The sequence below is a fragment of the Haliotis asinina genome, chromosome 2 (genome assembly GCF_037392515.1).
Source record: "Haliotis asinina isolate JCU_RB_2024 chromosome 2, JCU_Hal_asi_v2, whole genome shotgun sequence".
In the NCBI taxonomy this organism is placed as follows: Eukaryota; Metazoa; Mollusca; class Gastropoda; order Lepetellida; family Haliotidae; genus Haliotis; species Haliotis asinina.
The window spans coordinates 45,887,274-45,915,235 of NC_090281.1; the positions used below are offsets into that span (position 1 = coordinate 45,887,274).

The window sequence follows — 27,962 nt, forward strand, 5'->3', positions numbered from 1 at the left end:
AAATTTTAAAATATTGAAGCTCATTTAATTCTGATGTCTGGAGTTCCAGAAGCTGCTCTAGATCTTGTTCCAAGATGGAAAGTTTCGTAAGAGTCCACTACGAACATCTGGTTGACAGACTCGCTGACTTGGTTGAAATGTGTCATCGTTTTGCGCAAATAGAAACTGATGCTGTTAATCAGTGGGTCATCTCGTCCAGACCCGATTATGTCCAGACCGCCGCTATACAGCTGGAATATTATTGAGTGTGGCGTAAAACAAAACCAAATGACCACAATCATCCCCGATTAAGGAATTATATGTATGGATAAATTTTCCGTTGGATGTGGAAACATTAAACCGGGAACACGAACATGAAACAACGTGCACATTTATTTGGCATGTCTAATATACAATGTAATACAATCAACGCACACAACTGACTATCACACACCTGGAGACGACATGAGATCATCCCTTCGTAACACAGTCGGACGTTCAACCGTTATCCTACACCAGCCACGGAAATTACATCACAGGCGTTAATATATATGTTTAAAACGTTTGCAACAAGGATAGTAGCTAATTGAAAGAATGAGCGAGTTTTTTTGTTCTTCTTTTTTTTGTTTTAAGTTGATGTTTTTAGCAATTCAATTCATAACAAATCCAATATTTACAAACTCAATTCCACATTTTTAAATCTGGACTGATAACAATTTAATCACGAAAATAATATATATCCCATTCAAACCGAACCAAAACGCACAGACTTCAATACTAGCAGCGGCAACAGGTTGACAACAAAATACACCTGTCGACGGACAACAACGACAGTTATTGACAAAGGAATTAAGACCCTTCAATCAGAGGAGTGAGTGAATGAGTTTTATGCTGCGTTTTGCAACAATAAACTATTATCTTGGCATATGACACCAGAAATGGTCTCACACATTGTATCTATAAATGAAATCGAACCAGGATCTCCGGCGTGTCAAACAAACGCCTTAACCACTATGCTACCCCACCGCCCGTAATATTCAAGAACGAAAACAAACCTGGAGCGTCGAGTGAAACTGGAAGTGATATTACGTTGCATGCAAAGGGAGATAGTCCTCAGATCACAAGAATATATTACCAGAACAAAACTTTACAGACGGATAAACACTTGTAAACAGTGATAAACAGTAATGATCTGGGTCCATATGATTTTTGACTAACTTTATTTGTGAGTTAATATATATTTAGTACCACGTCGATAGCCACGAAACGAATATACCCCGCTCCTGAGATTGCTATTGGTAATAAGGATCAACTGTGACAGTTTCCTCTTGGAACACTCCATACTGGAACTCAGTTGTGTTTTCTGGAAAGGATGGTAGGGTTCGTCCGTCCACTCTTGACGAAGGCTGACGAGTGTCTGGTGCTTCCCTAAGTTCTTGATTGGGATGACCATCAGAGAGATCATCCGGATCCGGATCAGGGCCAGGGTCAGGGTCAGGGTCGGGTTCGGGGTCGGGGTCGGGGTCAGGGTCACAGGGCACATACCTGTCTTCCCCAGCGTGATAGTAGTAAAGCGTTTTGTTCGGCATGTTATCCGGGATTTGTATTCCATGGTAGACATTTTCCTCGGTCACCGGAGAAACATGTTCATCACTTGTTGACCATTGGTATCCTTGGGCGTGAGCCACTTCATTAGAGCCAGAACTGGAGAAAAAGCATGGATGCAAGTGTATATTGTTTCATAACATAGACCTGAACTGTCACAGCATTTATTACCTTCTACGAGTATATTGCCACGTCATCGCTGTCGATATTGCAGTTTCGTCAATAAACTCATATAAAAGGGGTGAAAAATTCCACACAAAATTGAAATTGGGGGAAATCCAAGAACAAGAGAGAGGGTTTGGGGCACACCTTTTTTAAATTTACGATGGCAATTTGAGAATCTCGAGTCAAACACTCCGCAGATCCTGACTGGGGCAGGTTGTGAACTGAACTGCTTTCATTAATGGTCTACACGTACTAACGAGACATGTAGACAAGGCAAATACATACACATATTTATGTTACAGAAATTTATTATTCCATGAAACTTCCATGTAAGTAGACACAGATGGGTACAGTACTTACGTTTGTGCTTTCTTTCTCTGCCTTAGCAACCAGCCTATCACCATGAGTGTCACGAGGATAAATGACCCCAACACACTTGCAACGATGACGAGAGCGACACTGTTAGATGATGCAACATCTGGAACAGGAGTCGTTTATTCATATTAAATATTTGTTGTTGTAAGGGGAGACTTACAAGATCGTATCCCAACTGCGATGTTCGATGCGTATGATGTTGATGACTGGAGTGTCGGGTCCAGACTGGATATTGTATTGACTTCCGTCATGTAGTAATAATACAGTTGAGTGCATCGTTAAACAATTGCAACACCCAACCAACAATCAGCATGATATATGTTTGAGTGAGTGAGTTTAGTTTTACGCCGCACTCAGCCAAATTCCAGCAATATTGCGGCGGTCTGCAAATAATCGAGGCTGGACCACACAATCCAATGATCAACAGCATGAGCACCGATCTGCGCAATTGGGAACCGATGACATGCATGTGTCCACCACGTCAGCAAGCCTGAACACGTGCACCCGATCCCGTTACTCGCCTCTTACGATAAACACAGTCACCTTTTATTTCAAGCATGGGGTGCTGAAGGCCTATTCTGCCCCGGACCTTCACGGGTGTGATATATATTTGAGATTTCACACAATCAATATTGATGGTAATACCGTGATTTAGACATTTTCAACTTGACTTTAAAGGTTTTGTACTGAAATGATATTTATTGTGGATTACGGCCTATGCCCGCTCACAAAGACACAGAAGTCAGGAAGCAGTCACCATAAGCGTAACATTTTCCATTGACTCTTTGTTACTTGTGGCAAACGGATCATCACGAATCTGTCTCTGATCTTGATATGTGCACTTACCTTTTGGTACAGGAGTAGGGTGGTTCACATTTGCAGGTAAAGGGGTAGATTGAGTTACGCCTGAAAATATCGATAGGAAAACGTTTGATTGATTTTCAAAGGTTTCCATTGATAAGTTTACATAATGAACATTTATCAGTAAGTTCGACTTCATAAGGAAATTTGGCCATGTATTTCCTAAGTTCTAATGATATCAGCGAAATACGCTCTAAATGTCCAGACACAAACCACGACGAATCTGCCCGCAAGCAAACTGCACAACTTGCATGTAAAGACGGGATGTTTGTCTGAACGTGTACTAAGTGTTATAATTATTATATGTTTTCTACCGTGTTTGGTTGCGGCCAGTGGAGTACTGCTCTTAACACTGGGAGATCTCGCTGTCTGTTCTGTAGTATCTGCAAATAATGTTTTAACATTTTTACTCCAATTATAGCCGTGTATATGCTTTACACATTTTCATGGGACATGTCCGGTTCACAGCTGGTTCCGGCTGTGAGGTTCTAAACTCACTAAAAGACAAAGAAAAGGCGGCTGAGTGAGTTTAGTTTTACGCCGCTTTTAGTACTTTTCCAGCAACATAGGGACACACAGGGCTTCACATATTGTACCCATGTGGGGAATATAACTCAGGCCTGTTATGTGACAAGCCAACATTCAGTGGTCCTTAGAAGGTAGCTGAGGGACTGACAAATCAGTACTGCTTTAAAAACATTACGTATTTTACAACTAAAATTCGATTTCTATGCATAAATGTATGAACAAAACAAGTATCGTAAATTTTATACAGGATGCAATTATTGAAAATGAATATTTTTGTCGGGATATTGTGAAAGTCCAACTACCAGTTTTGTTCCTATTTGTTCGTACCTGCTGTGGTACAATCGCCGGCAGACGTGGCACCAAGGTACTGTGTTGTGGTTCCTGGGGGACACGCTCTACAAAATGACTGTCCGGGGATAACTTGGTAAGTTCCTCTTACGCAAGGGACACATGTGCGTCGAACACCATTGTAGGATGTGCCAGACGGACATTCACCTGCATCAGAAACTATCAATCAAAGGATGCTGCATTCAACTCATAGTTAAAAGTTCCCATATCAGATAAGATTCAGTTGTCTGTTGTATCTGGCGCGGAAGGGTAGCACCGTAGTTAAAGCGTTCGTTCGAAACGCCAAAGACCGACCGTGTTCGATTCCCGACAATGGTGCAATGTGTGAAGCCATTTTCTGGTATCCTCCCACCGTGATAATACTGGAACATTGCAAAAAGCGGCGTAAAACTAAACTCACTCTATGATAGGTATTTCAGTATCTTGTACTATCCGAGTCGTGTTTCATCTTTTGCCAGATTACAGCAGAGTTGAGTTCAAATGTGGTACTGATAGGTAGTTTCATAAACACGTGTTCTTATAACCGCCTCTGCTTAGGTGCACATCAATTTTGATAAGAAACATGCTTTTGTTGGTTTGTTTACTTTTTGAAGTCACAGTGACTGAATGCGTCTTCTGTTTATTGTTCATCTTCAAAACAATCACTCTTGATCAACAGTTTCAGCTTATTGTGAGAAGAAAGCCTGAAGACATGCTGGTCTGACGTTTATGATTTTGGTGGCCGAACCGATATCCAAGCCACAATCACAGTGAGTAAGTGAGTTTAGATTTACGTCGTTTTTATTCCAGCAATATCTCGGTGGGGTCACCAGAAACGGGCTTCACACATTTTATCCATGTGAGGAATCGAGCCCGGGTCTTCGACGAAAGAACGCTTTCACCACGAGGCTAACTCAGAACCACTACCCCAAAACTATTATAAGAGTGCTCAAGGGACGCAACTCTGCATTGCGCAAAATAGATTGTTAACCGTTATGCACAATACATTAAACACATTTTCCTGTAATTTGTTCGACTGTATTTTTACATACGATACCTGTGTGGCAATCGCGGATTCGTACGAAAAACTAAACTGTCCCTGGTTGATTTAAACATATTCAACGTACATTTTGACCTGGTAGATGCATGGCATCGTATCCCAGGTGTGTGTTCCTGATGTTAGTCACTTGAGTGTATCTTCCAGACTGGATTATTTGCTGAGTGTGGCGTTAAACAACAAACATTTCAAACAATAACTGACAAATTGTTCACATCGACTCAGGACTTCAGCGTGTTTCATTTGAATAATGTCGTCACCTCGACGTACTTACGATTAATATGGTGGAAATACAGTTGCACATTTGATTCAAAGTTCGAAGTCTCTGCATCGCATATGCGCATTCAATATGGCCTAGTGAAAAAAGTCCAACAGCACAAGCAAAACAAAGTGAAAAAAGACGTACCACACAACCCATCTTCTGGAACGGTCCCCGGAGGGCAGATGACATAAGCTGAGACGTTTGTGGGAAGTGACGGCGAGTACGTCACGCCGTTTGACGCCACAATCCAGACATTTGTAGTTGTATTCTGTAGCTGACGTGCGGTTTGTTCCAGTATCTCCACAGCATCAACAACAGCTACAAGCCCAGGAGAGACTGGAGAAAGCAGGATAAAATAATGTGATAAAATAACAAATTAACATAAAAAAATAACATCGTTGTAACACGGCTAATACATTTTGAGAAGCTAATATACATTTGTTGAGAGTGTGATTTCGAATCCTGGACGAAACTCACCTGTAATCTACAAGACATTGTACTTCACTGAATATATGTAGTCGTGGATATGAAACAGCATATATTTACATATTTAACCATCGACATGACAGTTCCAGAGTCAATCTCGTGTCAGTCTAAAAGTTTGGTTTAATAACAAAGGGGTTAGACTGATCCATTTCACTTCCCTTAATGATCACGTATAATCGTTCCGTCTGTGGAGAGTACATTACATCACAGTTTTTCGCAAAGCCCAACCACAAATATTGCTCAAGTCTATGCAGTCATGTGTTGAATCGATCATGAACCTTTAAAGCGACGAAGCTTTAACCATATCGCTACCCTTCACCTACTTGTGTTCAAACTTGTAGCCCCATTTCCAAATTATATACAGTTGTGGTTGAACCGATAGACAGAATACTTACGCGTTTTATTGTGAACATAGGATGCTAGGTCAAGGTCAGCGTGTGCGAGGTTGACGGTGAAGTGGGAGTAAACCGTTGTAACGCTCTCAGAGTTACAATCAGGAACGGTAACTCTGATCGAACAGACTGATTTCTGTCCACACGTAATTCTCCCGAGGTTGCGGGTCAAGGACGTCTGGAGGTCGTCTGCCTGTGAGTGTGTGAGACATGTTCCGCCAGTGTAATTAACTGCCGCTGTCAATGACATTGTTGTAGGGGAGACAACTCCTGAAAGCATATTGCTGATTGATGCATTTTTATTTTTCACGGACACTGCCAAAAACTGCAATTTGCCTTTGAATCTTGGTGAAATTGTAATTCTGCATATAAATTTAAACAAGCAGCACTTCACTTGTTTAAGGATTATATATCTTTGAAAGTATGTTTGACGTGTATCATCAAACGATTGTTACGATATTGTTAGGACATTAATTGGTGTCCAGCCGGAACTCAAAACGGAATTCCGATACAACGTCAAAGCCTGAACAAGCGTTTTGGTATTTCACTGAAAAGTGAAACCCCGTCAATTCGGACGGAAGTGATACGGGTGAAATCATCCGATTTTCAAAGATACTTATGTTTTCAATCACGTGTAAATGACCAAGTGGCTTTAACGGCATATAAATGTTCTTTGCAGTGAGTGCCCGGACTGCTCGGGGGGTTCTTATTAACAGTGCTCTGGTTATCGAGGTTTCCGTGTTTACTTACTAACGCAGGACGGCAGTTTGGTTGATGGAGTCCAATATCCTCCCCTACAAGTGTACAGGGTAATCTGGTGCCTTGTAGTAAATAATCCTTCCTGGCAGACTGGCCTGCAGTCGAGGGCACCACCAGAACCGTTACACTCCGGACCCCTGACGGCATTACCATATCCCAGCGTTAGCTGTGACAAACTGCAATCTGAAACAAAAGTATGTTCCCACAGAAACAGTGCAAGAAAACGCGGAAAGCTGGCAATGTAATGACCGGTCTACCATGGAATCGGCTGCTGTTTTCTGGACATGTTTTGTTGTCAAATGTCAACTTTTTCTGAGTCTGTTTGATGTTTAACGCCGCAGGCAGAAATATTCCAGCTATATGGCGATGGCTGGAAATTATACGACAATCCAGAGATGAACATCGTGAGCATCTTCTCAACCTAGATATGATGACATGCGTCAACGAAGTCAGCGAGCCAGATCACCGATATATTCGCTTCCCATGACAAGCAGGGGTAGCTGAATACCAATTAAACATGTTTTTGTCTATTGTGTGATGCTTCAAAGCAGTATTCTATCCGACAACGGCCTTTAAACAATCGAGGATCGACCAGGCAATCCAGTGATGGATCACAGTGTTACGTAATGTTTACCTCCTCTGGCAAAAACAGCAACACGGACTGGCACGGACCATCCTAAGGGCAATATAAGTTAAAATATGTGAATCGAACCACTATCGTCGAATTCTGCTGAGACAAAATCGATGCAGTTCGCCACAGAAACAATTTACACAGTGCGACCACGTGGGAAATCCAACCCTAAACAACTTGGCTACCCCACCGCCCGAAAACCAATTCTTGGATCCTGGTAGCTAAAGAACAAAGCTATGCACATCTTACCTGAGCACCAGAAGCTACCCCACCGCCCCATGTATGTATGGGTGACTTATACACTTGTTGTAATTGTTCTCACCTGGACAGTCCAACGTGTTGCAGGTCTGTGTCTCTGTGGCTGGTCCAGGACAATCTTTTCCTTCAGGGACCGGCGGTGGACTGTCACATGACCTCGACCTTGTCCTCAGCCCATCCCCACATGCAACGGAACATGCTGACCAGTCCCTCCACGATGACCAAACACCGTTAACTGAAAATACCAGGATTCATCAATAGTTATGACGACGAAATAACAGTTTTGAGTTGACGGCAATAACCTGGCATGCATGTATATGACTGTCCTATCACTAAGCATACTAGCGTTGTTCTCCTAAAGTGAATCTCCAGATTATGTGAACATGGGTATTTCTGCATCAACATCATTGCTGCAGTATATATACCTCTCATCAAAAGTCTGAAAACTCACCATATTTTATGGACACAGACACAGACACAGACACACACACGCAGACACACACACACTCACCTTATATGTACCTTTGACATTGTTATCGTACTTTTCAGCTGAGATAATATTTTCCCAATGCACACATATATATTGTTACATCAAAGAGTGATATCTCAACTAGCTTGGGGGAACCAAATGCAAACCGAAATGCAGATGAATTGCCAGAGAAAAAAAACGTGTATAAATATCGTAACATGTAAACGGCTATGTTTTGGTGTAAATTTGAGTTCAGAATTCGCCATTTTTCGTCGATTTGGATCATTTACGGAACCCGTGTCAGTATTCTTTTAAATGTTACATATTTGTTTTACATTATACCAATTCATGTGGAAACAGTACCCTTAAACACTTAAACAGTATGAAACATTTTGCACAAAATAGTTTTGAGCATTTGCCTGAAGTGGCTATATTTACACTGGTGAGTATAAACTATTGATGAAAATATACTATATTTCAACGAACAGTGTGCTCAGCTTGAAACAGTGCGATCAGCTCACTCAGTGACTCACATCTCGTAAAGTCATCCTTCATTCGTCCTCTACACAGCACTACCTACCCGTGAAGATCTGACTTAGGATTGGTCTGTAGCAACCCATACCTGTCGTAAGAGGCGACTAAAGAGATCGGGCGCTAAGGCTTGCTGACATGGGTGACACACTGTACCCCAGTTGCGTAGATCGACAGTGATGCTTTTCATCACTGGATTATATGGTCTAGATATGATTTACAGACCGCTACCATATAGAGGAATATTGTTGCGGAGTCAAACAACAATCAGACCAAACCACTGTCGCTACTTACCGATTCGTTGTTGGCATAGCAGACCGTGGAAATCTTCTGTACATTCACATGTGTAGTTGGAATCACCAGATTTGCACAGCGCCATGTTTTGGCACTGATGATGTGCACAGAGGTCTGGAGGCGAGGAGCAATTTCTTCCTGTGTAGCCTCTCTGGCACTGACACTCATAGGACGTCGGAGTGTCTACACATGGATGCCCATTACACGGGGACGTCAGGCACTCATCCACAGCTGATGACAGAAACATGGGCCTCTTTAGAACCGATTACTGAATATCAGAAAGGTTTGGGAAGGGAATAATTTCTATAACAAATACCTCTGAAAGCAGAACCGTTGTATGCTTCCGACGTGATTCACATGTCCAGGTCTTCGCGAAAAGGTAATTCAACCCATCTCCCACCCGCACAAGCAAAGGCAAGTCAATTATTTCATCCGAAAATGCTGGATTTCTTGCTTGACAACTGCACAGGAATCTGTACCGTGTTACAACAAGGATGGGGTACTGAAGTTAGTAACCCGGACCTTCACGGGTAACACCATACCCAATATAACATCCGTCTATCAAATGAACTGTTGGAATCAATTTGTACTGAGTGCCCAAATAAACGTCGGTGATTTCCTCATGTGTTTGAGGCTGAAAATTACATTTATATTTACATTTTCAGCTCCAACGTTACAGGGTCACTTCTGAACCTATTCAACATTGGACAAAATATTTTTACGGAAAACAGTTTAGGCCAAAACTTACAAACTGTTCCAAGAACGAGTGATAAATACATAGGCTTCCAGAGGTTGAGCTCGACATGAACAACTACCCAGAGCTTCTGTATACTGCTCCTCAGTTCGTAACGAATCCAATATTTATATTGACAAACTAAATTCCAATGTTTTGGAAATCTCAACTGAGATCTGAAAAAAATAATCTATATCCAAACCGAACCAAGTTCAGACGTAGAGGCTTGAACAGACATCGATTTGCAGGCAACGTTTGCTTTTTGATATTAAAACCAACTTGACGAGCGGCATGGACAGCTGTCAGCAAAGGAACCAGGGCCTCTAAATCAAATGAGTGAATGAGTTAGTTTCGTTTTACGTTGCCCTTTTCAATATTCCAGCAATATCAAAGCGTGGGAACACAGGAAATGAGTTTCACACATTGCAGTCATTGTACCCATGTGGAAAATCGAACCTGACGAGCGGGTGCTTTAACAACTAGCCTACTCCACCTCCCCTCAAACAAATGAATCTCTCAATACTCTGCATAGAGAAGCACCTCATTTTTCATATGATCTAGTAAAAGGACATCATCCTACCCTGTTGTGTTGCTGTTGGCTCCATAGCATACTGTTCAGATGGACCACATCAAAGAGGAATGGTATGTATAATTTCATATAAAGCGTCGTAAACCCATTTTGAGACGAAACATCATTACCAATGCAGGTGCTGGGTGACATCATGGTGATTGTTCCAGAGCCTTCTGTACGCATATGATCCAGTGAAAGGGCGCTGTCGTCACCCGCCATTGCTCCGCACGTAGACGCCATCTGGAGGATCTCTGAGGGTGTCTTGCACGTGTTATACAGAGATAGACTTCTTATAGTTATTGCTGGAACAGATTGAGATGACCAGGGCACTTTGTACAAAGCAATCTCAGCATTAAATATTTTTCTATATTATAATGCCATGTTAAAGAAAGACAACTGTGTATTTCTTCATGCAAAACTGGCTATTGGACCCTAGCTGTGTCAGTAAACGTCAAAAACGTGAGTTTGTTTTCATGTAAAATCTTCAAGCCAAGACTTCCTAAACTATTCTTTCTTTAAAATTACACGGAAAATCAAGTTACAAAAACGCGGCGCAAAATTCAGTCTCTAAATGCTAGGGGCTCTCTGAACTATCTAAAGGTTGAATAGTTTGAAACACCATAGATATGTTGCTAATATCACAATCGTCAACCGGGAATTATGGATGATTTAAGAGTGGACCACACAGGGGACCACAAGAAAATATTGCAAAATAATTGTTAACACAATACAGTTTGTATCATCTTCTGAACCGCTGTATTTAGAGATTATTCGTGGATTACCAGGAAATACCATGCGCATGTTTGTTTGTTTGCCGTTTAACACCGCTCTGAAATATACTACCGACAAGAAATAAGGGAACTAATGAAATAATAGCGAATTTGAAACTGCTTTAAATATCCACTAAATCAATTTTAGGCGTCAAGTTCAATATCTGGTGTGTCCACCATGTTGGGCAACACATTCACGGCACCTTGATGGCATGCTGTTAATCAATTTCCGGATGGTTGCCCGTGGTATTGCCCGCCATTCCTCTTGGAGAGCTGCTCCAAGCTGGGCCAGGTTGGCGGGTCCTGGGTCCCTGGCGTACACCCTTCGACCAAGAACGTCCCAGAGATGTTCATTTGGGGACAGGTCTGGGGACTTAGAGGGCCAGTCCAATATCTGGATACCTTCTTGTCGGAGATAAGCGGAGACAATTCGGGCCCGATGTGGTCTGGCATTATCATCTTGGAATACAAAATTTCGGCCGATAACTCTAGCGAATGGAGCCACAACAGGACGCAATATTTGGTCAACGTATCGCTGACCAGTCATGGCTCCGTTAATGATGACCAAATCTGATCGTCTGTCATATGTAATCCCACCCCAAACCATGACAGTACCACCTCCATATCGATCATGGTCAAGAATTGCTGCTCTGGCATATCGCTCCCCGCTCCGACGCCAACAACGTTTTCTGCCATCTGTGAATCGTAGGCAAAACCTTGACTCATCAGAGAACATGGTGTAACGCCAGTGGCGCATAGCCCGTCCCTGATGCTGCCTAGCCCATGCCAATCTTTGGCGCTTATGGTGAGCTGAAAGGGTGACACCCTTAAAAGGCCGTCTTGCTTTCAGACGAGCTTGATAGAGTCGGTTTTTAACGGTTAAGGTTGAAATGCGTCTTCCAGTGAGTGTGCGGAATTCTCTATTGATGGCAGCGGCCGATTTAAACCTATCGTGTAGAGCAATTAACGTAATGAGACGATCCTGTCGTGGTGTCGTTGATTTTGGTCTAGCACGCCCAGGTCTCGTTGCAACCCCACCCGTTTGACAGTACTTATCCCGCAGGCGTGAAATTACACTTTTTGATTTACCCATCTGCCGGGCAACTTCACATAATGATGTCCCCACCTCTATCATCCCCACAATTCTCCATTTTGTTGCTTCACCGAGATACTGCCTCGGAGGCATTTCTGTCAGTAAGTGTCAATCTCTATTGCGTTAGTGACTGCGACTTCTCCAGTACATTTACAGGAGTTAACTTCTGTATGCACGTGTAGCACGTGCTGGGCATGCATTATGCGAAATTCCATTGTCATTGGATGTTGCGTTTGGGAGATACGCCACGATAACGGACCCTGTCACAGTCAAAGTCATCTACATTCAATTTCTTGGTTCCCTTATTTTCTGTCGGTAGTATATTACGGCTACACGGCGGCGGTCTGTAAATAATCGAGTCTCGATCGAATACGCCACTGATCATCATGGGCATGGGCTGCTAAGTCCAATCGAACCTTGATCTTCACTGGTCTCAAGTTTGTAACCGAGTGACCACACAGTGGACAATGACTGCCTGAGACACGAAAGACACGTCTATTTATTACATGTGACAAAAAACAACCAGATGTTCAACAATGTTTTTGCGCACTCTTATCCTTGTCTGTATCCCACAAACTGTAATACATTGTTAAGTTGTCTCGTCTGAAGATGGTTTCTTGTCAGATACATGTAGACTTTGCTAGCACTGAAGTTATCATACATGATCACCTTACCATCACGACTGCCAACACTGACAGACAGTTTTGAAGAAGATTCTGTGACAAATGCTATACAATCAGACACTTTCTTGCCATCTCTGTACAGTGTCAGGACGAAAGAGCTGGAGCTGAACGTCACGTCAAACCGAGTCCACTTGTTGAGATCTATCGTATCAGTGATCATGTCAGCCCTGTTGCGTGTGGACAAGGACGTGTTTACATGAGTACAAAAGCTCAGTGATGCTACTTTTGGAGCATAACTTATATTTACAGCTAACTTTCTCGTTGATCACAAATTATATATTCCATTTTTCATTTAGTACCTTGATAATCTTAAACTCATTTTCAAATACTCGAAATTTACAGTTTTTGAAAAAACTTGTAATAGCGAGAAAATGATCAAAATGTCAATAAAACAATTCAAATAACGAGCAAGAAACCGAAGCAGCAAGAAGGAATTCAAAGAAACAACATAATATACTGAATCAAAAACGAAACTTCACAAAATGTAATATTAGAAAAATAATAATTTTTCTCTGATGATACATCTATGTATCCGAAATGGGATCTCTACCTTTCGACTCTAGATAAACGTTAGCAAAACCCACTCAAACCCATACATTCGTCGTGCAAATGATGTTAGTGACAAATCAGGTTTTGCACGTGTAGTCGATCACGTGATCTTCGCATCGAAGTTTCCTTCATTTGCATGTATTTGCACTGGCCTCAAGAATTGAAAAAAAAAAACACTTTTAAACCACAGTTCTGACCGTACTCCAAATGCCACGATTGTCAAATGTGCAACGTGAACGCGCCGTTGGCATGTTGCAAGCGGGAAGATCAGTTATTGACGTCGCAAGAGAAATGGGATGCAGCCGTCGTATTGTTTATGACTTGCGAGGTAGTCTAAAACAGACAGGCACCACTTCTGATCGCCAAAGGTTGGGTCGTCCACGTGTGACTTCACGAGCAGAAGATCGTCAGATCGTCCTACTTCATTGCCGTCTACACAAAGCAGGGTTGAGATGAATAGAGGTCGACTGTCCTCACAGACCATTCGAAATCGGTTGCGGGCTGCCAATCTCCATTCTCAGCGTCCGTATCGTGGGCGAATGTTGACGCCGTTTCAACGTCAACGTCTGCTGTGAGTCCAACGGCACCTCCGATGGACCCAGGGAGACCGGAATCGAATCGTCTTTAGCGATGAATCCAGAATCGCGGACGGAAGGCACAGAGAGTGGAGAAGACGTCGTGAACGGTATGCCCAATGTTGTGTACAGGAAGCCGACAGATTTCGGGGGCGGAAGTTGCATGGTGTGGGGTGCTTTCTGTAGGAACCACTGTTTCCTTCGTGGAAACCTCACAACTTACCGCGACCCTTAACTCGTTCCTTTCATGGCGGCTCATGGTAAAGGTCTACAGTTCCAGCATGATAATGCTCGGCCGCATACCGCGATGTTGACATGAAATTTCCTTCAAAACGCTAGAATCAATTTCGAATTTTTATTCTTGTGACTTGGCATTCTGTATACCCATGTTTTGGAGCGGCGGTGTAGCCTAATGGAACTGATCGTGGTACTGTCAGTGTATCGAGTACATCACACAGATCTCAGCAATGAAATAATAACAGTTTAACCCTCTTACCATCTCTGTTCTTTTATACTGCCCTGAAGAAAGAAAGTGAAGTTTCGTTTTTGACTCAGTATATTAGAAATTTCTCTTTTTGCAGAGAAACTTGAAGTAACGAGAAAAAATCACACCGACAATTTTTTGCTATGCCTCAAAAGTGGGTTGTTGAAGATTTGAGTGTTAATTTGATGAATTGAGAGAAAGCTATCCGAAAAAGGGTCTTTAGCATAGCTGTCGTGAGTTTCTAATTGATAAAATACACATTACTCACCCATGTACAGAGACCGTCAGGTGTTGTGCGAGATGAAGTTTGATAGAAATGCCACTAGCCGATATATTTGTTCCACTTGTGAGCTGTGTGGCTTTGTACCACAGTGATAAGGTGAAGTCGTAAATTTCCGATGTCGCTGGTGCAAGGCTTGCCAAATTAACATCGCCGTTGACAGAGAACTCGAACGCTGTGAGCATAATGTAGTACTAACTACACTCACGATAATACGTTACTTCATGCACGCCAAATTCTTCATCGCACGTGACGAACATAGGTAAGCGCTCACTGACATATCTCGCAAACGAAGGAGCTCCGTTCTTAATCGTTTGGAGCATATCTGAGACATTACTGAACGTCGTGTGCAACACAAGGACCCTTTTGTACTGAAACTGGATAATCGGAAGGTGTTTTCCATGAGGAATGACCCTTCAGAGGATCAGGAGGCTGACATGGGGTATGAGGAAGAGAGTGTTGGCTGTCATTCATTAAACATTAACCATTCCATGGCCATACGTGTACAGATACATAGTTTTGTATGAAAACATCAGTGTTGTATTTTTTCATTTTTTAAAAATAAATAAATGAGCAATTATCATCATAAAATCCACAAGTATTCATGGGTCAAGAGATCATTCGGATCAGAACAAAATCCTCCATCGTGGTCACCACTATCATTGCATCATGGGCTGCTTAATTAATTTCTTTGTGTATATACTAGTCTGCGACGTATCTATAGAATATTATACCGCTGACAAGCAAGGGCGACGTACCCTATCATAATGATAATTTGGAGATTAAAATTTAACGCGCACTTTTCGACATAAAGAGTATTTCGTCCAACAGCACAAAACAGATTACTGACAATGTTACATCATGCATCATGAGTATCGATCTACGCAACCGGAGTGCGATGGCATGTATCCGGATAGATGTAAGAAGGATGTTCTGATGCACAGACGATCATGCCTTGGTTATTATTCATCAATATCTAATGTGCAAATCGATCGAATAGATAATGCGATTATTAGAAATGCGTAGTTATTAACTTATTGTCATATATCAGACCCAATGATCCACGGATCCTGGTACAACGAAGAGAGACAAATCTACATACCAAATTTGGGGACGGATACTGCACTGACACTCCCAATGGTTCTAGAATTACTTTATAGCTTTGGCAGCGTTTTAGAGTTTGATCGAATATACTTGGCTTATACAGCTAGGGTGTTTAGTAACAGTGAGTGAGTGAGTGAGTTTTATTTTACGAGGCACTCAGTAATATTCCAGTTATATGACTGTGGACTGTAAATCGAGTCTGCTGCTGAAGTAGGTAGCTATATTTACACTAGTGAGAAGTTTTGAAAGGAAGTACACAGCACCGAAGGATCAAATACCTACATTTGCAGGCTTTGGGAGATGTGCTTCCAATGGGGCTGATGGTACCTCTTGGACAAGGAAGACATTTTCTGGCGTCTGCCAACGGTTGATACTCTCCAAGAGGACAAACAACACAGGGCTCGATGCCGTTTGGAGATGACATTCCAGCAGGACATTGGACTTGAAGGAAGACAATACACATTGAAATCCGCACGTCAGCTATCACACTACAAAAAACATACCATGCATAGATACGCCCGCAGGCCCCCGGCCCACACGCACGGACGCACATACATACATACATACATACATACATACATACATACATACATACATACATACATACATACATACATACATACATACATACATACATACATACATACATACATACATACATACATACATACATTGTTTTCCTCGACATCACAACAGCACATCGTATTTTCAAGCTCAACTCCTTTGGGTTCATACAACTCTTGCTGCCTACAAGGCGCACCGAGTGGTTTGCGGATCCTTACGAATTACCCATTTACATCTGGCAGCACTGGGACACAGTACTTTGTCCAAGTGTACCGCACACTGTATTCATGTGGGATACAGAGATATTTTAAGACTCTTTCAATTTATCATGATGCTTATTATGTTTCAAGGACATTTCATATCCCATCCCCATGAAGAATGGTTTCTTTGTTCTTTGCTGTGTACCGGTGCAGTCAGCAACATTTAAGCTATATGGCGACGGTCTTTAAATACATGAGTCAGTCAGTCGCGTGATCAACATCGATCATTTTCGATTATAAGTCATTTGTAATAAAAGCGCTGCCACCTCGTCATCTCAAACTCATTATTTAGAAAGGTCACAATATCATCGAATAATTTACCAAATATTAGATAGACTATCTGCAGAGGTACAGACAGGTACTGCGTAAAATGCGCAAATACGTATGTGTACACTGAATTGTTATTCAGTTTGGTGAAGTACAAGTACAAGTACAAGTTTACAAGTACGCTTGAATTTTCTTAAATATTCAATATATAATAGATAAAATAACTGACGTATATTGAAGGGTTCGATTTCAGCACACAAATTTGGCGACTTGCAGCCTTCCTAATCGTTTTTCATATTAATGACAGATAAAATATACCAACACATAGACCAACATTTAAAGTGTTTTTAATTTTCCTACAATTAATGGAAAATAGCAGAATACCGAATCGAGTTTGAGTGAAGTGGGTGCAATTTATTTGATTACTCACAGGAAAGTTGGGATACAAACTTGAGATGAGTAAAACCCAGTACCCAACTCAGAGACCCAAAATGTTATCTGGGGTGCTGTAAAACATCTGTTATTTTCTTACATTTCTGGAGCATTTTTCGGTTAACAAATCTCAAATATTATATTTGCCATCAAAACACTGTCTTTTGCTTCGGGGACACTCGGAGATAGTAATTGTGTGTTGCTACCTTTACAATCCGCACGCGACGTTGAACCTTTGTCAAGAGAGGTGGTTCCGCGAGGGCAGGTCTTGCAGCTGTAGCTGTGGTCTTCATTTTGGTAACTGCCTCTGGGGCAAAGGTCACACAATGATGTTGCGTTGTTATACATCGTACCCTTTGGACATACGGCTACAAGAAAAACACTTTCACAACTGCAAACGTATTAATACGCAAAAATATACTCGTACCACAGGTATCTTGTAAAGCTTTGTGTATTTTAATGTAATAGTAATGTACTGGTAGAATACTTCCCTGGTGTATACTTTCTTTTGAACGTTAGTGTATTCTGCAACCTTAAAATGGGACACATCATATAAGCCTTCTTCCACAACAGTGTTTTCTGAATAAACAGTAAAAAGAGTCGCGAAGCGTGGAATGCAGCGTATGTAGACTTTAGGGTAGATTAGAGCGCAAACATGGTACACAACAAAACCATTTGAACTGAAAGATGGGCTTTTTCAAATATTGCGTCAACAAAACCGTGAAATCGCAAACTGGCTTTCCGTTTCAAACATATTTAATTAGAGAATAATGAGAATGTTTTCATCATTAGTCCGTATATAAGAAAGTACATGTAATTGCTTGAGTCTGCTTTTGGAAATTCCTGAAACTGCATTGTTAAAAATTGGAATGGTTTCTATTTTAAGTCCCCGAGGTCCGATTTCATTCCATCACAAGATCAGTAACATGAAAGTTCTTCAGAGCGGTCTAAGGAAAACTGGTTAGTTTCCAATCTGTAGACGGTAACTGTAATTCTATTACGTTACTTACGAGGTTTTGATTTTGGTAAAGTGTTAATTGTAAAATACCTTGCATTCAAGTTTTATATCCTTACCGCAAGAACCAGTTTCAAAAACTGGTAGCATTCCTTCCTCACATTTGAAATTCGCGTTCAGGTAGCTGAGGGAGTCATTGCGGACGTGGCCTTCGGCGACGGTCGTGTTGAAGTGACCATTGTCCAGCATGGTTTGGACCTTGCTCAGGAGGTGATTCAAGACATTATTGTGATAAGTGACGCATTCGTCTGTCGTCATGTTTTTACAGATGTAGTTGACGCCGAAGTACCAAGTCACCTCTAAAGCCGTCTCCGACCGCCTGTACCGATTGTGGGGAGCAAGAAGCTGTAAAATACATAATATATGTTTCACGAAGTGACAGATTTCATATATACAATACGCGTACAATCAAGTTGACCAGGAAGCCGAACATATTCGCTGGAAGGGTGAGATGAATTTATGTACATAACTGACTGTTACATCTGCAAGACCAGAATAAATACACAAACGAATGAATGAATCACGTCAGATAAAAATAGATAGATAGATAGATAGATACATAGATACATAGATAGATACATAGATAGATAAGGAAAGATCCCGAGTTTGATTTCCTTTATGTTTATAATGTATCAAGCCCATTTCTGGAGTTTCTTGCCCTGGAATATTGCAGAACTGTGTGCAAAACCACAATTCGCTCACTCACTCACTCCAGCCTACAACTATTGTATGGCTGATACTTTGAACACAAAAGAATCAGACATTCACAATGGCTGAGCCAGTGAATTATTTCCTTCATCCACTTATCAGTTGTGTATGAGATATGCCGTTTGTTGAGTCTTATCACAAGTTATGTACAGTCTAAGTAAACTTAACCTCAGTACTTTTCATTACACTCCACCACTGACTCTAACAAACCCTATTAGAAGGTCGCCTTTGAGCGACATATGAACGTCCAATCAATAAAGAGACGGTTGAATAGATTTAACCAATCAGACAATGGCTACTATTTAGAGATCGGAGGGACTTACAAAATATTCAGGTCACTGATACCGATCTCTCCACAAACCAAAATCCACATATAACACAGTTATTTGACCTGCAGTATGTACGCTTTGGGGTTTCTGTTGACATGGTTACCATTAGCTAATATTTCTGCAAGATAACATCCTTGAATATTGCCCAAACCACTATTTTCAGCGACTGTTTACTCGCCATTGTCAGAGCTGTATCTTGCGCCATGTGCATCACCCGGAAGCAATCGTACGCTAAATGCATTCGGAATCGTTCGGGTACTGACCTTTCCGAGAAAAAAAAAAAGTTCAAAAGGTATGTGCAAATGTCCACTTTCGCGATTTGATAAGCTGTGTTCTGATTGTTCAATCTCAGAGGTTACCTGACTGAAGTTATGTACATTTCTTCAACAAGTTCTCAATGCACATGGTTACCTGATGTTCAGCTGGGCTTCTCTTTCTCCGGTTGACGGTCACACAGGCCACCGTTACATCTTGCACAGAACAGGAACTTGTGACACAATCAGTATTTGAGAAAAATGTAGTACTATTGATTAGTGGTAGGAATGCATCTTCAACCTGTTGTTTGCCAGCAGAGGTCTCACAGCTACTCGTGTAAAATAGCATCCTGGCTTCAAGAAGCATCTCATCTGGAATTCTCTTGACTGAAAAAAAATATTTGAAACAATGGGTTTTTTTCATAAAAAAGGGAAATAATTACGTTGTATGCAGCCGTCTCGTTTCATCACAACTTGTTAGTGTTTTATCAATGAATGCCCATGACAGACGGAATTCTACATGTCTGTAAATAATTTGATCTGGATCAAGCAATCAGGTGATCAACATCATGTGCATTAGTCTACTATGACTACTGATATGATTTCCAGGGATGGAATGAGGGAGCGAGTGAGTGAGTGAGTTGTGTTTTATGCCGCTTTTAGCCAAGTTCCAGCAATATAACGGTAGAGGACACTAGAAATGTGCTCCACACTTTGTATCCATTTAAGAAATTGAACCCATGTCTTTGGCGTGACGAGCGAACGCTTCAACCACTCGGTTACCCAGCAGCCCGTGTCAACTAAGCCAGAGGACCCGTGGAGGTCCCGGGGTAGAATAGGCCTTCAGCAACCCATGCTTGAAACAAAAGGCGACTATGCTTGTCGTAAGAGGCGACTAACGGGATCGGATGGTCAGGCTCGATTACTTGGTGACACATGGCATTTTCCCAATTGCGTAGATCGATGCTCATGTTGTTGATCACTGGATTGTCTGGTCCAGACTCGATTATTTACAGACCGCTACCATATAGCGAGAATATTGCTGAGTGCGGCGTAAAACTAAACTCACTCACTCACTAAGCCACACCAACCGATCCGGTTAGTCACCTCTTACGACCAGCATGCATTGCTGAAGACCATTCCTAAGCCAAATCTTCACGGCTCTGGTAACTTAACCGCAATCTGATGAAAGCACAGTTCCCTACATTCGAGCTGTCAAAAATTCATTGATCTTACATGATCAATTTACAAACTCTTTAAATTAGGAAACGGCTGTGATAATAATCACTTCCAAAAGTTTCAAATTTGTAAAATGTTATTTGACAATTTTATTACTGTAACCCGGATGTTCCCAGGTAACCTACCTGTGCAGTCTGGCACCACAGTTGTCGGTATCCAGTTTCCGGTTGCTGGAGGGCAAACAAAAAGATGGAACTGAGCATTGCGCGGCCTGTCCCACTCATCGTCGCATGTCAATTTACACATATCTCCAGCTGTTTGATGTCGATCGCAGGATATATTACCATTGGTAGGTTGCCTGAGAGGTGGACATTTCGGCTCTGTAGTAATGAAAAGAAGTTTATTCACATTTTTGTTTGTTTCTTGGTTAACGTCGCACTCAGCAATATTCCAGCTATATAGTGGTGGTCTTTCAATAACTATCTTAATCAGCCACTGATCACTGATCAAGAGCATGAGTATCGGTCTACGCAACTGGGATACGATGTCGTGTGTCAAACACTCATAATGCGTCATACTTCGTGTAGGTTACAAAACGTCATCTTAAGATGGTATCGGGGACATGCCCAATCGTTTTAGCAACAGTAATGTGTAAGCACGGGGTGGTTATAATGGTATCTACGATCCTGGTGTATAGTTGATTTTGGTCGAAATGGTATTAATTTAGCCTAAATAGAAATAAATCTGTCTTGTAGTGCAATATATACAGGAGAGGTGACGAGGGGGAAATAGATAGAACCAGACAATTTCTTTCCTTTTTCTAACAATTTCTTTTGTTTTTTTCGGACGAATCGTAAAACGAAAAGTGAGTTATATTCATGGTGACGTTAGACTAAAGTCTTACTCTGGCAGGACAGCGAGGACCCTGTCAACACTACCCAGGACATAGTTGGTAGTATGGCAGCATTTGTCTGACACTTTATGGAACTTGATCCGCCAAGGACGTAGCCGTCAGAACAACTGACGTTACATTGTGAGTCAAGGTCATATTCCTTGGTGCAGTCATAGCGCAGCCTGGGATCGCTGTATGGCGGAGGGGGGCAGATCTGATCTAGAGAAGAAAACACTTAGATTCAAACATCGATAACTTCGATAAAGTAGCTTTTGTGAAAAAAATGTCCTTGCAATACATTGCAAAACGTATCGCAATATTTGCTTTCGAATCGCAATATATGGAAACATGAAAATTCTCTGCAATGTCCACCCCTACGTGTTAATCACACGTGTGGGCTCGTCTCGCCGAACACCCTTGATCGATTCCCCACATGGGTACATTGGTGTCTACCGCCAATGTTGTTGCTAGCATTTTGCTGAGAGTGGGGCTAAAAAAACCAACTAGATATTAGACACATGTTTAGATGTTGTACAGAACGTCTAAGGGTCTATAGAGCTTGTAAAGGCTATTTTGACTTTCCACTTATAGGACTCACTGCTTGATAAGTATTAGATGAGCCAGCAAGTAATTTGGACGTACACACTTGGTTGCTACAGGTAGGTTGGCGATTAAGCACGTACAATACATGCTGACCGTGGCTTGAAATCAATACCACTACTGTTTAACACATATCTCGTAGAGCGATTTAGTTCAGCAAAACACCATGACTACACGATTCGCACGAGGAAATTGACCTTTTCAATATGTAGACAACAACCTGTTTCCCTCTTGTTTCAAATGGAATATCCTGGAGGGCGCTCCCGTATATGCAAATTGGGGTCATTTGTCGGGTCATGGCCCATCTAATACTTGTCAAGCATTAGGAGACCTTTTCACAGGTAGGAGACCGTGCACAGACATTCTTATGATACGGATACCTTGTGTACATACATGAGAGAGAAAGAGAGAGAGAGAGAGGGGGGGATAAAACATGTTACCACATTCATCTTAAGATCTGAACGTATAAAGTTTCTGTAATCTTATACTACAGCATACATTCTAAACGTACACGAGCTTTGCATATACTTTGAGTGAATGAATGCAAGGTATATCTTTAAAGAGTAATGCGCTGCATGTGCGAAGGCTGGTCCAAAAAAGTCTAAACCTACATGACTTCTATACTGGTGGCACCAACACCCCAATATGCTTCAAGGACCTGTTGCTCTCGATCTAGTTGATGTATTTCAGTAAAATAACTGCTGATGAAGAACATTGTCCGACAACACTCCTTAGATTAGTTGGTGTCCTCAGTCTAGAAAATACTAGCATGCAGACTTAGAACGTTTTGGACCAGCCCTAGTGCTATGGTAGATAATAACTAATGTACCAGCTATGTACTAATACTAGTATACGCTAATAATCATTCCAACAATCGGGGAGGCGGGGTAGCCAAGAGGTTAGTGCGTTCGTTCGTCACACCGAAGCCCCTGGGTTCTATTTCCCATATGGCTACAATGTGTGAAGCCCATTTCTGGTCTCCCCCGTCGTGAAGTTGCTGGAATATTGCTAAAAGCGGCGTAAAATAATACTCCTTCACTCCAAAAACCCTTTTCTCCACAGAAGACATTACCGCCTTTTTACCTCAATCATTCACTAACTCACTTACTCATGTTTAGGTGACCATTATCGCAGTATTTTTAAGGTCAGTCCAATATTTACACACCACGCTGAAATAGTCACATTCGTAAAAACACGTAAAGCGGACACACAGAAAAGAATTAAACCAAAACACTTGAACAAAATCAATAAACAATGCCAGTAATCACTAAAAATCAAATACAGTTTTACCTGTTTTGAGATTTTACCAATGTTAGAGTGAATGGGTATTGTTTTACGCCATCACAACTCAGAAGAGGGATCGCTACATTGTAGTTATGTGGGCTCAAGATCCAGTTAGGGCTTGACGAGCGAATCCTGAAACCACTGTCTACTCCACCATTAGAGTACTTGCACAAAGTGATTTTAGAGCTACAATGATTGTAATTCCTATTCGATTAACAGGCTTAAGATAGTCGTAGCGCTAAGATCGCTTTGTGCAAGTGGGCCCTGATCTTATGTAAAACGTATACTCACGGTTGACAAGAACGTTGAACACACATTCTGCGCTGTTTCCGGAACTGTCAACTGCTTTGTATCTGACCTCAGTCCTTCCCACAGGAAAGGATGACCCAGAGACGAGTCCCCCTGTTTGAGTGACTGAAACATTTCCTGCGTTGTCTGTTGCCAAAATATCATTCCAGGTTACTGTCGTCATAGCAACGGGGGTGCCAGGGTACCTAAGGCTGTTTTCCTCGGGACAGTTGATAAATATCGGAGGGGTTGTGTCTGAAGTTGAAAAGGTCAAAGCAGTGGTTAATTTGAAAATTATAATGATAAACAAGATTATGCAAGTTATCCAAAGGGGACACGGTTGGTTTTTGCTGGTCTATCAGACCCCGCTTCAACACTTACTGCAGCGCACTGAAACTAGAAAACGGTTAAAAAAAACTCCATATATTTTGGGGAACAAAGCCATAAAGGTATAAAGAATTACACCTGAGTATTCGGACGACGAATGGATCATGGAGGGTTATAATAGAACCAAAGATTCCAAGTCTGCAATCTCTGCGTCTGGGATCCCTAAAATCTCTTCACTGCTTACCATTGCAGTCAGGTATTGGTAAATACCAACTCCCGTTTTGAAGACAGAATGTTGCTCTCGGGTTGGCCACGGCATTCACGTTACAGTTCACAGAGCAGATGCTGCCGTAGTTGACGCCGTCGGTGCAAGAGAAGAAGGTGTCAAGGCTGGGACAGGTCATTGCTGATCATTAAAGCAGAACAAAATCCATGTATCAATTTGTGAAGCTCACATGAACCATTATCGTGAACACGGATGCATTAATCCATTCAAAAATCCACACCTATTGTGATTACCAAAAGATTCGAACAGGTGGATCATCGTTACCGGTTCAACACTGAACTTTTTAACGTAATAATTCGAATCTATCAGGTTAAGATATCTGTACATGGACTGAATGGTACAATACAGACCTGGTATGTACTTGGTGAAACTGTCCAGTGTTACCAAATATCCGATTAACGAAACATGGCTTAATGGTTATTCCTTTAAGACTGATAAAAATATAATTACCGTCCTCTGGTTCTTCTGCAACTAAAACACCTTAGTAACGTCTTAGTGGAACTTCCTCACCTCACCTCACCTCACCTCACCTCACCTCACCTCACCTCACCTCACCTCACCTCACCTCACCTCACCTCACCTCACCTCACCTCACCTCACCTCACCTCACCTCACCTCACCTCACCTCACCTCAGACTTACGTGCACATGTGGGAGCCTCGGGGCTCCATGCGCCTCCTTCGCACGTGAGCTGACTCGCTCCATTAATTGTGTACCCTCCGATGCATGTAAACTGACAGGTTGTTCCATAGATGAAGTTGTTTCTGTCACAGACACGGTTAGCATGTGCGACCACTGGCACAGAGCATGTGTGAACTAAAACAGAATTACATTTAATTCAAGACTTTAATGGGATTTCCAGCTATCGGATATCCCTTACAATGGACACGAAAACAAGACACTGAAAGGGTCTACCGTGGACACTGAAGCGACCTACAGTTGACACTGAAAGGGTCTACAGTGGACACTGAAGCGACCTACAGTTGACACTGAAAGCGTCTACAGTGGACACTGAAGCGACCTACAGTTGACACTGAAAGGGTCTACAGTGGACACTGAGGTGACCTACAGTTGACACTGAAAGGCTCTACAGTGGACACTGAAGCGACCTACAGTTGACATTGAAAGGATCTACAGCGGACATTGAAACGACCTCCTCTGTACATTGAAAGGCTCTACAGTGTACATTGAAAGGGTCTGAAATGAACGTTGAAACGATCTACAGCGGACATTGAAACGAGCTGCAATGTACATTGAAAGGGTCCACAGTATAAACTGAGCGACCTTTTGAACTCTTGAACTAAACTACTTTGCTATTCAAGGTGGCATGCAACGAGCAAAGTTCCTTCACAACCATGAAATATTAGTTATATCTACATACCTTTAACCTCGAACGTGACATGACAGAAACTCGACAAGCCGTTATCATCTGTTGCCTTGTAAACAACTGTTGTCACTCCGATATTAAAGGTATCGCCTGGTCTCCCATTGCCAGTCACAGCCACCACACTATTCGAGATAAAATAGAAAACATTGCCATCTTTTTCACTATTGTGATTTACTTTTCAAATTCTAAAATACCAGGCAGCATAGGGGTAGCCTAGTGGTTGAAGCGTTCGTTCGTCACACTGATGACCCGGCTTCTATTCTCTTTATGGGTAGAATGTGTGAAGCCGATTTCTGGTGTCCTCGCCTGTGGTATTACGGCGTAAATCCATATGAACTCACTCACCAACTCTAAAATGCCAAACTACCATGGGTATACATAAACTCATTCTGAAAACGCATGGAAATAGACATGGCACAGATAAACCAAGAAACATAATCAGGACACATCAGGATTCGAACTCACAATGCAGACTGTTTTACGGGAGCACGGGGATTCTCACGCCTGAGAGGCCTAGGCCTCATTTGTCGCAGTCGATACTTATATATGATATAATTTTATTTATAAATCTACTTAGAATAGCTGTTGCAAATAGGGTTTGATAGTAAATCTTGTCTCCGATGCCATGACCCGTGAAGACCCGTGAAGGTCCCGGGGTAGAATAGGCCTTCAGCAACCCATGCTTGTCATAAAAGGCGACTATGCTTGTCGTAAGAGGCGACTAACGGGATTGGGTGGTCAGGCTTGTTGACTTGGTTGACACATTTCATCGGTTCCCAATTGCGCAATCGATGCTCATGTTGTTGATCACTGGATTGTCTGGTCCAGACTCGATTATTTTACAGACCGCCGCCATATAGCTGGAATAATGCTGAGTGTGGCGTAAAACTAAACTCACTCACTCACTCACTCATGACCCGTGAAGGTCCGGGGAAGAATAGGCCTTCAGCAACCAATGCTTGCCATGAACGACGGCTATGCTTGTCGTAAGAGGCGACTAACGGGATCGGTTGGTCAGGCTCATGATGTTGGTCACTAGATTGTCTGGTCCAGACTCGATTATTTACAGACCGCCACCATAAAGCTGGAATATTGCTGAGTGCAGTGTAAAACTAAACTCACTCACTCACTCACTCATGCCGATGCCATCTAAACTGAAAAACAAACTCATCACTTTACCTTGTTATCTAATTTCCGCCAACAACAATGCAAAATGTTTATTTAATCAATCTCTCTACATAACGGCAACTTTTACCAGAAAACCAGTGGTTGATATCGTGAACACCTGTCCCTGTCGTCGGGTACACGCAATCAACCTTGCCACAGAGCCTGACCATCCGATCCTTAATACGACATGTTAGAAATACTGACCTGATCCTCTTTCCTTGACCATCATGAGCCACAGGTACTGTCCACGTAGCGCGACTGGTTGTCAGTCCATCTTCTACATAAAATGGCGTCTTCGGTGATGTGCAGGTTGAAAATGTCGGAGAGACAAACCCTTTAACAAAATCAATATTTGGTATTAACGTTTACCCTATACACAGGACCAGCTAAATGTTGATTGCAGAAAGGAACTGGGTGTATTCCAAAAGTGCTAGATGTAATCTGATATCCAGTCCGACCCCAACTATTCAGCAAGGACCAGATATTCTATGGATAGCCTGGTCATCACAAAGCCAAAGCTATCGCACAAAATCATCTGATAATATATAATTAGCGAAAATCGATTAAAACATGTATTTTAACACACAATGTTACAACAGCAGTCTAAACAAACAAATGTGTCGTTTTTAAGAAAGGGAAAAGGCATACAGGTCAACGATCTCTCGAGAAACCTACTTGTCTACGTCATATCTTTATTGTAAATAAAACATATTTGTTTTCCTGATAGAAAGTAGTGATAATATCATAAATCTTCACAATGATACTGAAAAGGAACATAAGGTTCAAAACCTTTACCATAACCATACCATCAAAGACTCGTACCAGAGAATAACATGTGGGCAGTATCTGCTTGATCAGATTTATCAGGAAAGTATGTATGCATGAGTCGATGAAGGTCAATGG

The 27,962-nt window shown here is 41.9% G+C and overlaps 1 protein-coding gene across 1 annotated transcript; it reads right to left on the reverse strand.

Annotated features, from left to right (window-relative positions):
• Nucleotides 1–582: 582 nt before the first annotated feature.
• On the reverse strand, nt 583–27,894 carry LOC137271836 (sushi, von Willebrand factor type A, EGF and pentraxin domain-containing protein 1-like). The gene is made up of 22 exons (XM_067804231.1): nt 27,882–27,894; nt 27,264–27,393; nt 25,887–26,014; nt 25,148–25,321; nt 24,465–24,626; nt 21,015–21,059; nt 19,808–20,037; nt 18,419–18,704; nt 17,551–17,712; nt 14,706–14,892; nt 12,821–12,996; nt 10,412–10,585; nt 8,980–9,210; nt 7,750–7,920; nt 6,788–6,979; nt 6,041–6,307; nt 5,304–5,495; nt 3,841–4,008; nt 3,300–3,368; nt 2,971–3,030; nt 2,110–2,227; nt 583–1,683 (listed from the first exon to the last, which is right to left on the reverse strand). The coding sequence occupies exons 1-22, from the start codon at nt 27,892–27,894 to the stop codon at nt 1,272–1,274; spliced, it is 3,747 nt and encodes a 1,248-aa protein (XP_067660332.1). The 3' UTR covers nt 583–1,271.
• Between the last annotated feature and the right edge of the window lie 68 nt (nt 27,895–27,962).